Below are 13,841 nucleotides of genomic sequence, written 5' to 3' on the forward strand. Positions count from 1 at the left end.
CCACTCCCCCTCACCATTCATTTTAATGTGCAGGAAAATTGCAGGCAGGCGGTGCTAAACCAAAAAACCTTAGCCTCTTTAACTTGTTTCTCTGCATTTGATTATTTTGGGTAACTACAGTCTGTGCTTTAGTTCTGATCTTTCTGCCGAGAGGCTTCACCCCATGCGTCCATCCTCTCAGTAAGAAGTCTCTCAACACCAGGTTAAAGTCCAACAGATTTATTTGGAATCAAGAACTTTCGGAGTACTGCTCCTTTATCAGGTGAGGCTCATCTGGTGAAGGAACCACGTCCAAAAGCCTGTGATTCCAAATAAACTTGTTGGATTTAACCTGGTGTTGTGAGACTTCTTACTGTGCCCACCCCAGTCCAATGCCGGCATCTTCACATCTTGTCCATCCTCTCAGTTAGATGGAAGATGAGCAAGCTTTAGTTTTTATTTTGATTGTGTTTCCTCTATCTTAAGAAAACAAATCTGTGTCCTGTGCAATCTCTGCCCTTGAAGACGAGTGAAAACATTCTCGAACTGTTATTTTGGGCAGTATTTTCCACTCACAGCAGCAGCAGGAATTATGACGAGCGGGGACACTAAATTTAATGTGATAAAAAAGTCTGTTTCCCATCAGCAGGAAACAAGTTTAGAATTTTGTTTCCTGACTTCGATGGTAGGTTCAAGATGAATCGAGTTTTCAGTTGATCTACGTTGACAACCACACTTGTATTCATTTCCATCTCATGGATGCTCATTAAAAGGCCAACTTGCCAAATTACATTTCTCTTCCAAATGTTGCACCTTACCAGCTGATAATTAGAACAATCTGTTTCCTGGCTGTATATAAGTGGCGCGTGCCTGGTGAGCTCCAGTTCATCCACAACTTGGAGGTCAGTAAACGCCTTCCTTTAACAGCAATGCTGCGAGATATTGGGTGTCTGTAGCACAAGCTGTGCCATGGCATGGGAGGCAGGACCAGCAAGAAGTATGAGATGGAGGCAGGACTAAAACTTGGGACTTTTGAATGGACCTACCTTACATTAAGTTGATCCTTCTCTACACTCTAGCTATGACTGTAACACTACGTTCTGCACCCTGTCCTTTTCTTCTCTGTAAACAGTACGCTTTGTCTGTAGACGGTGCAAGAAACAGTACTTTTCACTGTAGACTAATACATGTGACAATGATGAATCAAATCAAAGCATCCAGCTGATTTGTAATCCTAGCGAAGAGACTCAGCATGTTTGTGCTAGGTACCTAGAGAGTGCCTACAACTTGCACATTCTGTGTTATTTGGAGGAGCCAGGGTATTTGAGGGAGCTTGGTGTTTACAGGGTTGACTTCTCAGTGATAGGGGGGTGCCCCCAGAAGACATGGCTAATGGTGCTCACGGAGTGCATCTGAGGAGAGATACGATGATACACATTCCGCCACAAAGTCTTTAATTCAGCAAAGTATTGGCCTTATTTCCTCAATCTGGACAGGACATGTGGGGCTGTCCAATACTCTTCATTGAGACTGTCATGCAAAGTTGTTGTTTGCTTGCTCTGCACAACCTATTGCTGCATAGGGGGAAATGGGTTGCCAGAAGACGACTCTGAGGAGCTAGAAGTCTCCTTGGATGAGGGGCACTTGGATGGGGATGAATGTGAAGAGGACGAGGATTCATTTGAGGCACATGAGGATGCCATAGCACAGGCACAAATACACCAGACATTCCAGTGACAAATTTAAAGCTAAATGTGTGCCAGCCACTTTAACACTGACCTGCCTGGTGAACTTCTCCCAGGCTGGCATGGTCAGGCAGGAAGATCTCTGGCTCCCATCCTTTGGAAAGAGGACCTCCCCCTCCCCCTTTCCTGGACAGCCTGGAGGAGAATTCCTAGTGAGGCCCTCTGAACCACGGAGCAGAGGGATTTGGGGTTTGTAGGGAGGTGGGGTGGTGGGGGGTGGAATGAACCATTGAGAAGCTGAATGAAGCAAAACACTTGGCCTACAATGAGTGAATGTTAATGCAGGTGCCATTTCAATTTGACACCAGGACCTTTGACCCCATGAAGTAATGGTGGGCAGATGAATTTTGACCTGCCCTGCCACAAGATTTGATGAGTCCCTCCATGCTGCCTAATCAATGATCTGAAAAGTGGAAAATTGCACTGGTTAACCAGACCTGCTGCCCAGCAGGAATCAGGCCAACTGTCCCATCTGCAGTCGTCCCCTGAATGGAAAATTCCGCCTTTTGTTTCTCAATCCAGAGGAAAATCAATTCCAAAGTATACTGTTTCACATCTTAGGTGAGATGCCCTGTTTGTGGGGACATATGATTTGAAGAAAATCATGCGTATGCATGCATTTATAATATGTGTGTATACTCGTATATGCATTTACTCAAAACCAATGTGCCTAGTCTGAACTTTGGTCACTGCTTTGACAACTCGTGATGTTAGATCAGCAGTTCTGCCTCAAGGCTGCAGTGTCCTATTTTCGGATTGATTACATCCAATTTATGGGCAAAAAACTGGCATTACTGACCTGACAATTAGCTGGTGCCCCATTATTCAAATCTATGCCCATTTTTAATTCAAATCGGTTTTGTGAGTAATTTTGATGAGTTCAAGAAGCTTTGTTAGATGCATCAGATGCATGTAAGTGAAGCCAAAATGACATTGTGCGTGGATTTTTCACTAGTTCAATATGGCCTTTTATTCTTACACATATCAGCCGAGTGCGCAGGGTGACTTGACAGGGAATCGTATGAAAAAATAGAGTTTAAGAAGATTGCCAAATTGTCAGACCATTTTTCTGCTTTTGATTTCTGGTTGGAACTTGGGTTTTTTTCCATGTAGGAATTCTCTTGCTGTGAATTACTTGGAGCAGCAGAGTTTGGCCAGTAGAGGGTTGCCAGATGGCCAGATTGCATCAGGGATGCTCTGTACCTCTCTGCCCCCCTCATAACAATGTACAAACAGATATGAAATACATTTGTTGTCAGAAGAGCAGTGCCCAAAGGTACTGTAATTTATGAGGGATACCATACTGCATGCTCCATTCAGGACTGTCTTCACAGGAATGGCACTGCCAATAGCTGTCAAGGTCATAACCAGCTTGAATTTTTTTGCTTCAGAGTTATTTCAGACTGTTACTGGAGACATCAGGAGCAGAAGTCAACCAGCTGTCCATAGTTATGTAAAGCAGGTGACTAACACATTGTTTGCTTAAAAAAAAGCATTTCATCCCCTTATCCATAGACAGACAATAACTGCATGAAAGGCTGTGTAACTTTGTAGTATAATTCCCAAAGACCAAGCAGATTATAGATTGGACACATGTGTTTTCACATGCTTCATTGCTCAGTGCCATTACTGACATAAATAGACAAGCAATCCACTCTGTCAAATAGGACAGACAGTCTGCATAATTATACTTTGATGTTCGATGCAAGGGATGGTAATGAAATATTTTTTAAATATCTGGCAGATTGCCAGATCAGAACCACCCCTGATCACCACTCTTTGGAGATTCGACGATCTCCAAGAGGCCATGAGCTTGGTATATAGAAGTAGTAACATATTGCAGTAAGGCTGTTCAAAGGTTAGGTTGGAGCTTGTCATAAGAGACGATTTTCAACTAACCTATTTTCTCTAAGTATTTCTGTCAATATATAGAAAGTTGAAAGTACTCATTTTCATATTATCTTTAACACTTGTGTATCAGAACACATTACTGAGATAAACTGTACGCTTCGATTGAATCACTTTTCATCTTCTCACACTTTTGTTTTTCTTTACCATATTACAAAATATTTTGCATATTTAATGTAAAAAAAGTATTTTTTAATAATAATATCATCTGGCATTTTTTCTTTGCTTTTAGGGCTAGAATTTGAGCGCTGGCTGAATGCATCTGGTCCTCCACTGTTGGAGCCAGATTTGTCTCAGGGATCTAGTTTGATTAAACCGGTGGAAGCTCTGTACCAGCTCTGGAGTTCAGAAATTCTTGATGGAAACCGTATTACAGACATTGATATTTCCAAATGGAAAACGTTCCAAATAGTCCACCTGTTAGATAAACTTCTCGACAGATCTCCACTGCCTCATGGTAGGACAACACACTTGTTTAACTGTTTCTTAGAGTTCACCATTATATATAAATACTTTGATAATTGTTCATGCATTTAAATAAATGTTTTTATTTGACGTGCTCATTTTGTGTTCAAAAAGGGTAATACCTTTGTAAGTACATTCTTGGTCACTCCTCTTTTCAAATATTAAAATTGGAAAGTGTACCAACTTATAAATCTTTTTATTTAGAGACATAATTGTGTACTTCAAAATTTTAGTTACTTAATCAGTATTGTAAAACCCCATCTCCTGTGTGATGAATCCAAGAGGTCTGCAGTGAATCTGATCTGTTTATTGCACACTTCATGGGGTTTGTATAGTGATGGAATTTCTTCCAGGTTATATGTTAAAGAGACTAAATTAACAGTGGAGGGACATTTTCCCGTCCCATTTAAGACTACTCAGAGAAAGAGGAGTACTGTGAGCTACAGACTCCTACGTGACAGCTGTCAAGTCTGCTTTGTGATAACTTATTGCAAAGTATGATGTGAACAAGGCATGTTATAATTTTCTTTCCATGATTTTTGACACTTTTGCTTTCTCCCTTCCAAATTCATTCATAGGCTCTGGGGCCAATGGAATCGCCAGTCCATTTCTCCATCATCAAAATCTCTTAATTTCATCTCCTCCCTTACTTCCCCCTGTCTGCCAATGAAACACATAGCAACACTTTGGTCACCACCAACCTTACTTATTACAATATTCTTCTTACTGACTGCCTTTTATTTATATTCCATAGACTTCAATTTTATTCAAAATGTGAATGCCACTATCTGTTTCACACTAAGCTCTGTTTAACTATGCACTTGTCCTCGCAGAACTGTACCCTCTCTTCCACAATGCGTTGAATTTAATTAAAATTTGCCTTCAGTCTCTCCAAGGCCTCATTGCACGCCACTCTGTAAACTCTGAGAGGTGTACTTTCCTTTTTGTACTCTTGAATCTTTCTGTCTTTAACCTCCCCTGCATCCCCTATTCTTTTGCCCTATCATAAATGGCAGAGCTGCCTGCAACCTAAGGTTGCTTTTGAAATTTTCTCAACGAAACCCCTCCATATCCTTCCTCCAACTCAGAACTCATCTTTGTGTGTAAACTCTTCCCAATTGTCTTCCTGGCTTGATGCTTCATTCCTGTTCGCACCACTCTGTAAACGAGGTTATTTTCGATAGTAAAGGCACTATGTAAGTTCAAGTTGTTCAGGCATTCATTCTCGTCACTGGAGCTTACGAACTGAGATGTCTTTTTTTTAGAGGTATATTTAGACTACTGGTTGCTGGTATATGTAACATTAAGAGCTTTCAGTAGAGGTCTTTATTATGAAGTATGACTAAAGTTCTGTGCAGCAATAGATAAGTTTTCCTCAATATCAGGGAAATAGATTTTTGAGAAGAGTGCAAGTGATGCAAATTGATAAAATAGTAAAGCACCCTCATAAAGAGTGCGCTTTGATGATTAATTGGCCTGACAAGTCAGTTGTGTTGTGCACTTTGGCACAGACCTTGATTATTTTACTGCAAAAACAATCTACCACAGTAAGAATAATAAAGAAACTACTGGTTCCAATTCGAGCCTGTTCAGCAGATTCATTGTTGGAGGATGGAGGCAGTGTTGGTTGAGAACTGACAGAGATAACAGTTGTTTATAAGCACAATTTTGTTTTTTCTGTTTAGAGAGCCAGATTATATACATGTTGTCAAGAAGCTGAGTTAAACGAATGGAACGGAAAACGTAATAATGAGAAAATCCTCCAAGTAAACTGTAGGATTATAGGCACAAGCGTTTTGGATTCTGAAATCATATCAAGAGGTGTGCTTATTGCTGTAAAGAAAGGGTTAAATCAAACTATCTTAAAGCCTTTATTTAATTTAGTATCTTTTATCTTTTGTCTGTTATGTGAGTTTCTGAAGAATTAAGAGTAAAATGTGATGGAGGCAGTAACAGCTGAATATGGACTTAAAGTGCCTTAACTTACACCACTTTGAACCCAAAATTGGAATTTGGGATTAGGCTGGTTAGCTCTTGTCTTTATAAGCACAGACACGATATGCCAAATGGCTGCCTTCTGTGCTGTAAACTTGTTTTATTTTGGATTAATGTGTTTTTGAGCATAGTTTCTGACTGGACAGTGAGAATTAAAAGCTGTGCCAGGCAGAAATAGTGTTTATAAAAGCAAATTACTGCAGATGCTAGAATCTGAAACAAAAAAAGAAAATACTGGGGAATCTCAGCAGATCTAACAGCATCTATGGAGAGAGAACAGTGCTAATGTTTCGAGCCTGGATTTGTTGGTCAGAGCTGAAGACAATAGAAATAGGATGAGATAATATTTGGCTGATCAGAAATTCAGCGGTGGACAAATAGGCTTTCTTTGACAATATAAACAGCTTCCAGCCTCTTACAGCTTTTTGACTTTGCAGTGAAACATCAGTATGCGATATCTTTATGGCAGTTAAATACTTTCCCTCAATGTAACAGACAAAGACATGATCTGGCCATCAATTTAAGAACTTTTTTGTTTCTCAAAGCCTAACATTCAATAATGACACAATTTATTTTGGGCAAATTAACTACTCCAGGAACACACATACAGAAGGATGGGGGTCAAGCGATAATATGACCTGGATGGGCTTTTTCATTAAGCTTTCTAACTGTCTCCAGTTTATTAATGACTTAGATTTCATTCATGGTGAAACTATAACAGTTTCAAGAGTTTTACTGATTTAGAAATTGCAGTTGTTACTGAGGGAGATGGGAAAGGGGTTATGTATCTGTAATAACTCCACAGAGACGAAAGTCCCATCACCAAATTACTTTATTTACACCACACGCCTGTACACATCCAGCTCTCCAGTTGCTCCCTGCTGAAATGCAGGCTGGGAGTCTGACATATCTGCTTTAAATAGGGAGCATGACGCTCCCTGATTTAACCATCAATTAAAACCATCAGGTACCCCTTCTTATTGTAAGACTTATCAGGTATCTCTTTTCATACTCTAGCAAGCCAACCTCATTAGCCTGGCTGAAGTCATCACAATATCTGTATGAATTATGTGAGATGTCACACAGTAGTTGTGAAAGGGGATATAAAAATGGAGTTAGAAGAGCATTTTTGAAATTTAGAAATTTAGCCTTCCAAGTACATGAAACTCAGCTTCAATGTTTTGAATTTCAAATCGAGCTGTCAAGGTTTTGCTGTAGGTGCTTCTGTTAATGGCATGACTAATTATTGCTACTAGTTATTACTGTATGCGTAATTCTGTGAACATCAACTGTAGATGTGTTGAACCCTATTATTTTGAGGGAAAATATTAAATAAGAACACCTATTCTCTAATAGTTGTTGCTTACCAATAAGTTTTGGATTGTTGAGTGAGGCTACACTGTCTATTGTGGAGGTGCCCTGAGCAAACAAACACAGTTCAATACACAGACATCAACCACAAATTTTAGTTACCATGAAATTGCTCTGATTCTAAGCAATTGTATAATTTGCGATTTAAAGACGGTGTTAGATTAAATATGGTATTGAATGTGTGTTTGTACCTAGTCAGTTCTAAGAAATACTTTATATTTTGGAGTCATGCTGAGACAAAATTCAAGGGCAATTCTTTCATGAACATAGCACTATTGCTATGATTTAATTTTAGGTTACTGTACTTTATGGGATAGAAACTGATTCAAGATATAAATAAAAGATTTAAGCCAAGTTTCTCAAATAGTAAGGGTATTGGTTTGGAAAGTCAAATTTCAGTAAAATCTTAAATGACTTCCTATATAGCTTAAGTGTCATCATATTATAAATTCCGTACAAGACTGCCTTTTCCAGATATTGTATTAATTGAACAAAATTAGATGGGAACAATCTCCATATGTTTGTTCCGATAATTTATTGGGTACGATAGTGGAACATTGTGCAAAAAGTGAAAGCTGTTGGAGTCTGAGAATGGACTATTTTGGATTATGCAGAGATATGGAAATATCACAATAGTTGTTGGATCAAGGAAACAAAAGCATGGCAGTTCTTTTAAGTTAATTTTCCATTATTTTGAATGCAAAAATATTAAGTCAGCAGCTTGTTATTGATTGGATGTAATCTTTAAATATTGTCTTATACAGTAGAACCCTCATTTTGTTTTATTTGTTTATGAAATGTGAGCATCTTTGGCAAGGCCTGGATTTGTTGCTCATTACTAATTGCTGATTAGAAGGTCAGTGGTGAGCTGCCTTCTCGAACTCCTGCAGTCAATCTCTATAGGTACTTCTTTCATTACATCACTATAGTTGTATCAGGTTTTTGGCAATAACAGTGACGGAATGATGAAGTGGTTTCAAGTCAGGATGAAGTGTGCCTTGGAGGGGAACTTGCAGGTAGTGATTCCCACATGTCTGTTGCCCTTCTCCTTCTATATGATAGAGGTCATGGGTTCAGAAGGAGTAGTTGAAGAAGGCTTTGTGAATTATTATGGCGCATCTTGCACACAGCAACCACTGCGCACTGGTACTGGAGGCAGTGAATTTTTAAGGTTGTGGATGTGGTGCCAATCAAGTGGGCTGTTTTATCCAGGATAGTGGCAAACTTCTTGATTGTTGCTGGAGCTGCACTCATCCAGGCATGTGGACAACATTCTACCACACTCGATTTGTGCCTTGTAGATATTAGACAGGATCTGGGAGTCAGGGGGTGAGTCAGAATTCCCAGCCTTTGACCTGCTCTTGTAGTCACAGCATTTATATGGCTGGTCCAGTTAAATTTCTGATCAGTGGTAAGCCCCAAATTTTGGGGGATTCAGTGATGGTGATGCTATTGAACGTCAAGGATAGGTGGTTAAGTTTCTCCTTTATAGAAAAAGTTAGATTCTCTCTTTTTGGAGATGGCCATTGCCTACCACTTGTCAGGTGCAAATGTCAAGTGCCACAGTGAAGTCCAAGCCTGAATGTTGTTCAGGTTTTACGCAATGCGGGTATGGACTCATTCAGTATCCGAGGAGTTGCAAATGGTACTGAAGATTGCACAATTACAAGCAAACATACAATCTTTTGATAGAGGCAAGGTTGTTGCTGATGCAACTGAAAAAAGTTGGACCTAAGACACTACCCTGAGGAACTCTGGTATGATGCCCTTGGGATTGTCCTTCAACAACCATAACCGTCTTCCTTTGTACTAATTCTGACTCCATATAGTAGAGAGATTTTCCCCTGACTTTCCATGGGCTTTAGTTTTGCTAGGCATCCTTGATGCTGATAGTTAAATGCTGTCTCGATGTCAAGGGCAGTCACACTCACCTCATCACCGAATTTAATTATTTTATCCATGTTTGGACTAAGGCTGTAGTGAGGTCTGGAACCAAGTGGTCCTGGTGGAACTGCAACATAAACTCTGTTTAGTTGATCTCTTTCTGAAGCCTGCTTGTTTGATTAATATTTAGTTCGGTCAGATAATTTGAAATACCTGCATTTATAATTTCTGTTTTTTGCCTTGTTAGAAGCCATGATGAAGCTATCGAAGAGTTACTCTGCACTGCTCGATTCAATGAATGCTGAAATAAGGATTAGATGGTTACAAATTGTAGTCAGAAATAATTATTTACCAGATTTCTACAAAGTGCGACGATTCCTGGAAAATCATGTAAGATACTTAAAGCGCTGGACGCATTGTGTAATGAAACTTAATGAAATAAGCATACAGTAATTAAGCTATTAAAGGTACTGATGACCATAATTTATAATGTGGAGATGTCGGCATTGGATTGGGGTTGGCATAGTGAGAAGCCTCATAGCACCATGTTAAAGTCCAACAGGTTTATTTGGAATTATGAGCTTTTGGAGCACCTTCATCAGGTGAGACTCCAAAAGCTTATGATTCCAGATAAACTTGTTGGGCTTTAACCTGGTATTGTGAGACTTCATAATTTATAAAACACCTTTGAAAAGCACTTAACTCAACAACTACGGTGTTTATCCATTTGCAGACTGCATACCAAGCAGTTCTCAAACTCTATTTGCTTACAACGTCCAGTTTTAGAACTGAGGGAGGGGTAAAGCTCAGATGGTGCAGATATTTGCATCAATAATAAATAGGCTGTGGTTGAGTGCAACGTTGCACAAAACACCTTCAACTCTAGCATTATGTAACTCACCTGCTGTTTGTCCTATTATCAGTGGCTGTCTTTTCAGCCATCTGAGATGCATACTGTAAAATTGTCTCACTGGAAAAACTGAGTCTCCCTACCTCCCTGTCCCTTTAAGAGTCACTTTAAAACTACTTCGGGACTCACCAAAGAATCTTCGTGCCTTTTTATAGGATTTCACAAATTACATAATGGACAGTGAAACTGAAAGCATCTTATAGTATTTAAATTAATCTTGTGAATTGGTTATGTATTCAGAGGGAAGATCTTTTTCTAATGTGCCCAATTTATTGTCTTTACTTTGTATTTAATTTGACAGCTAAGAAGCTCTCTCATTTCTCTCATTGCATCCTTCCTAGACCTCACGAATGTACACCGGTCCTTTGTATGAGGATCTGTGTGCTGGAACCATGAAGGCCATTGCCATGGAGACCTTTTACCTGACTCAAAACAGACTACATGTGAACTTGAGGAGAGCAATCCAACAGATATTTGCACACAGTGCTAACCCTGCTGCTGTTATGACACTGCTTGAAGATAAACCATCAGATGCGTCAAACCCCATGTCACTCAGGGATGTGAATGTCTCTGCATAGCTGAGCAACCCATGCCATTACAAGACGAATCTAACTAATTGGCTGAGGTCCCTTACATGAGAACATAACAGCTCTGTAAACTGAAATATTTCCAGCTGTTAACTTTTTAATTTAATCAAAATTCCAGGATTTACGCTGGTTACCTTGAGAACCTCTTCCAGGGAATGAAGAAGCCTAAACCAGCATTCCAAAATGTTTCTTAAAATATAGCATTTCATTCAGCCATTGGCCATAGTTATACAGTAATAGTAATCTTGTCACTCTTGAGTGTCTGACACACGTACAGGATGTGTAGATTCTCAGATCATAGTTCGAGGATGATTCATTGATAATAAAAATAGCCTAAATCTTCAGTGAGTAGAACACCTTGAAATGAAAGACTACATCTCAACTCTGGCAAGTTAGCTACTCCAGCCCTATTGCTGCTGAAAGATGATCAGCAAATGACCTGCTTTTGAATGGTTGATTCTAATGAAATGATTAGTATAGTGTTGGTTGATTATGCCTAGTGGTGATGATGTATTGCTAAAGGCAAGAGGAATTATTGAAGACAGAGTTTGTTACTTCCAATGAGTACATCAGCACAAAACGTGTGAATTCCAATTTTGCCAAAGCGGGAGGATTAATAAGTAGAGCCTCTTATTTCAAATGAGTTTGGTGGTACAAGTTTGCTCAGCTCAATTTTTCTTTTCAATACAAATTTGATTTGTAACTTAGCAGGCTTTGTTTAGCAGTAATGAGTCACTCGATGCAAGGACTTTTGGTAAATTAGTTGGTGCACAGAGTATGATGTTTATTCTTGAGAAAGAGGCTTCACTAGTAATAAGTTGAGACCCAAATAAATTCACTCTACATATTTCAGGTAGGCTAGAATCCACACTAGGATGCAAACTAAAAGGTAGAGATGTGAAGATGCTTCATGTCTGGGTTGTTTCAGAGCATTTTCTGTTAATCCTCTTTGAATTTTGTCCAAAACTTATTTAAGATGAGTTTTCTTTTGCCTTTACATTATACTATGATTAGAAATGTGTGTTTATTCTGTTATCATTCTCTTATTCTACTTTACATTCTTGCAGAATATAATTTTTACGAAGAATTATTGGAAAGAATGTTTCTGAGAAAGTAAATGAGCTCTTGAGTTCTTTGAGTTCATTCTCTTGCACTCCTTTGAAAAATGGAATTAGGCACATGATTATTTTATCCAAATTGGTCAACTGTTTTGTTATATATATTATCATTGATTTTTTTTAAAGAATGAACATTATCTCTAATGTTTCAATTTGTCATTTTTAGTATTAATCCATAGGAGAAACCTTCATTTTAAATTGCACTTTGTGCAGTGGAGTCCAAATTATTGCATTTCCAATCCAAGCACCATTTTCCTTCAATTCCATTATACTTGTTTCAGTTGTAACAACTTTGGCAACTTAGCGGGTTAATAGATATGTCTAAGTATTTAGCTACTGCTCTGTGCTGGAGCAGGTTGTTACGGAGTTGGGTTGGGATGTATTAAAGTTCAATGTTGACAGTTGCTTCCGCTGTCTGGTAGTTTAGGTATCTGGTTGTGGTTCAGAGGTGACAGTAGGATATACTGCAGTGATTGCAACTAGAGCTGTATTAATGTGGTTTTGACAATTGCCAAAATTTCTATTCATTTGAATGCCTGATTATAGTTCCACAGATTGGTTAGAATGTCTTTGATACTCATTGTTTGTATGCTCTGCCATGGCTGTAAATGTTGGAATTAGCGAACACACCCATAAATACGATCCAGGTGACAAAGAAGACATTGAGAGAATTGTAGCTTTTGTGTCAACACTGGAACCACGTTAGTAAAAGTCCATTTATTGTGATCAATTTTTGTACATTTTCCCCACTTCTCGTTTGTGTGTTTCTTAAGTATGTGCAAAAAAAAAGTACATTTGTATAGGGGCCAAAAACTGTATAATGGATTTGCACAAAAAAAACTTGTATGCAAGTGTTTAACTGGTTGTACCTTTCTCAGGTGGTGCAGTCAGTGGTGCCTTTATCATCAGTATTCTACTGATTTATAGTCCACAAACTTCTGTCTTTATTTAACAGAAGCCTCATTATACCATGTTTCATAAAATGAAAGAAAACACTTCCTCAAAATGTATTGTTAATTGTTTACAAACAAATTCTGTAAGTCAGAACGATTTTATAATGTCCAGATAATACACTTATCTAAGCAACACAAAGTGGTTGAGCTTTGTTCTTTTTAAGTGCCACAATGTTTTGCACAATGCCAAATTATCTTTTAAGATATTACATTTTCCCAGGAAGGATGCTCTTTATCCAATGACATTTTGTGTGCAATTTGTAGTTTTCAGGTTTATATCTTTCACCATGTTCATTGATAACCTGATGGCGATTAAAACAAAAAATGAAACAACAGTTCTGAGCAAGGGTATGCACCCAAAACTTTCTAATATGCCCTCACCTTCCCAGATGTTAACTGACCTGCTGCATATTTCCACCATTGTTTTATTTCAGATTTCCAGCATTCAGTTTTGTCTTCTATTCTTGCTTGATGAAACTTTATTTTTATTAACCAACTAAAATCACAGAAACATTCTCATAACTGCAAATTCATCAAGCTGAATTGAACTATATGTATCTGTTTTTAAGGATGAAAAGGCCAGTGGAAACATTTTATGTTATCAAAGTATTTTGCAAGTACTGATAATGTGAAAAATATGAATGTATACAAAAATAAACAAGGAAGTCTTGATTTGGTGGGTGACTGGATAATGCTACTATTTGTTAAACCTACCTGTCTTTTGCAGCATTACTAAAACTGATTAAAATATTCCTATGTGCATGGGGAAGTAAAATAGTGCAAACTAAAAAGTGATTTTTTTTTAGAGCAGACTGCTCGCCTGAAGTCACTTTGTGGGGCAGTGGAAAAGAATTGTGACTAAAATTAAATACTTGAAAAGTAATTGCTGGAGAAATTGAGAGTACAATTGATTGGGTTTGATTGCA

The 13,841-nt window shown here is 38.4% G+C and overlaps 1 protein-coding gene across 1 annotated transcript in view; it reads left to right on the forward strand.

Annotated features, from left to right (window-relative positions):
• Window positions 1-13,592, forward strand: part of rnpepl1 (arginyl aminopeptidase like 1) — a 56,652-nt gene extending 43,060 nt beyond the window's left edge. The window contains exons 9-11 of the mRNA XM_080185756.1: window positions 3,865-4,089; window positions 9,595-9,737; window positions 10,599-13,592. Of these exons, the coding sequence (XP_080041882.1) occupies window positions 3,865-4,089; window positions 9,595-9,737; window positions 10,599-10,835 (605 nt within the window). The 3' untranslated portion in view covers window positions 10,836-13,592. The remainder of the gene's footprint in view (window positions 1-3,864; window positions 4,090-9,594; window positions 9,738-10,598) is intronic.
• Window positions 13,593-13,841: the final 249 nt, after the last annotated feature.

This window comes from Carcharhinus amblyrhynchos, chromosome 3 (assembly GCF_965287045.1).
Source record: "Carcharhinus amblyrhynchos chromosome 3, sCarAmb.v2.hapA, whole genome shotgun sequence".
Taxonomy (NCBI): Eukaryota; Metazoa; Chordata; class Chondrichthyes; order Carcharhiniformes; family Carcharhinidae; genus Carcharhinus; species Carcharhinus amblyrhynchos.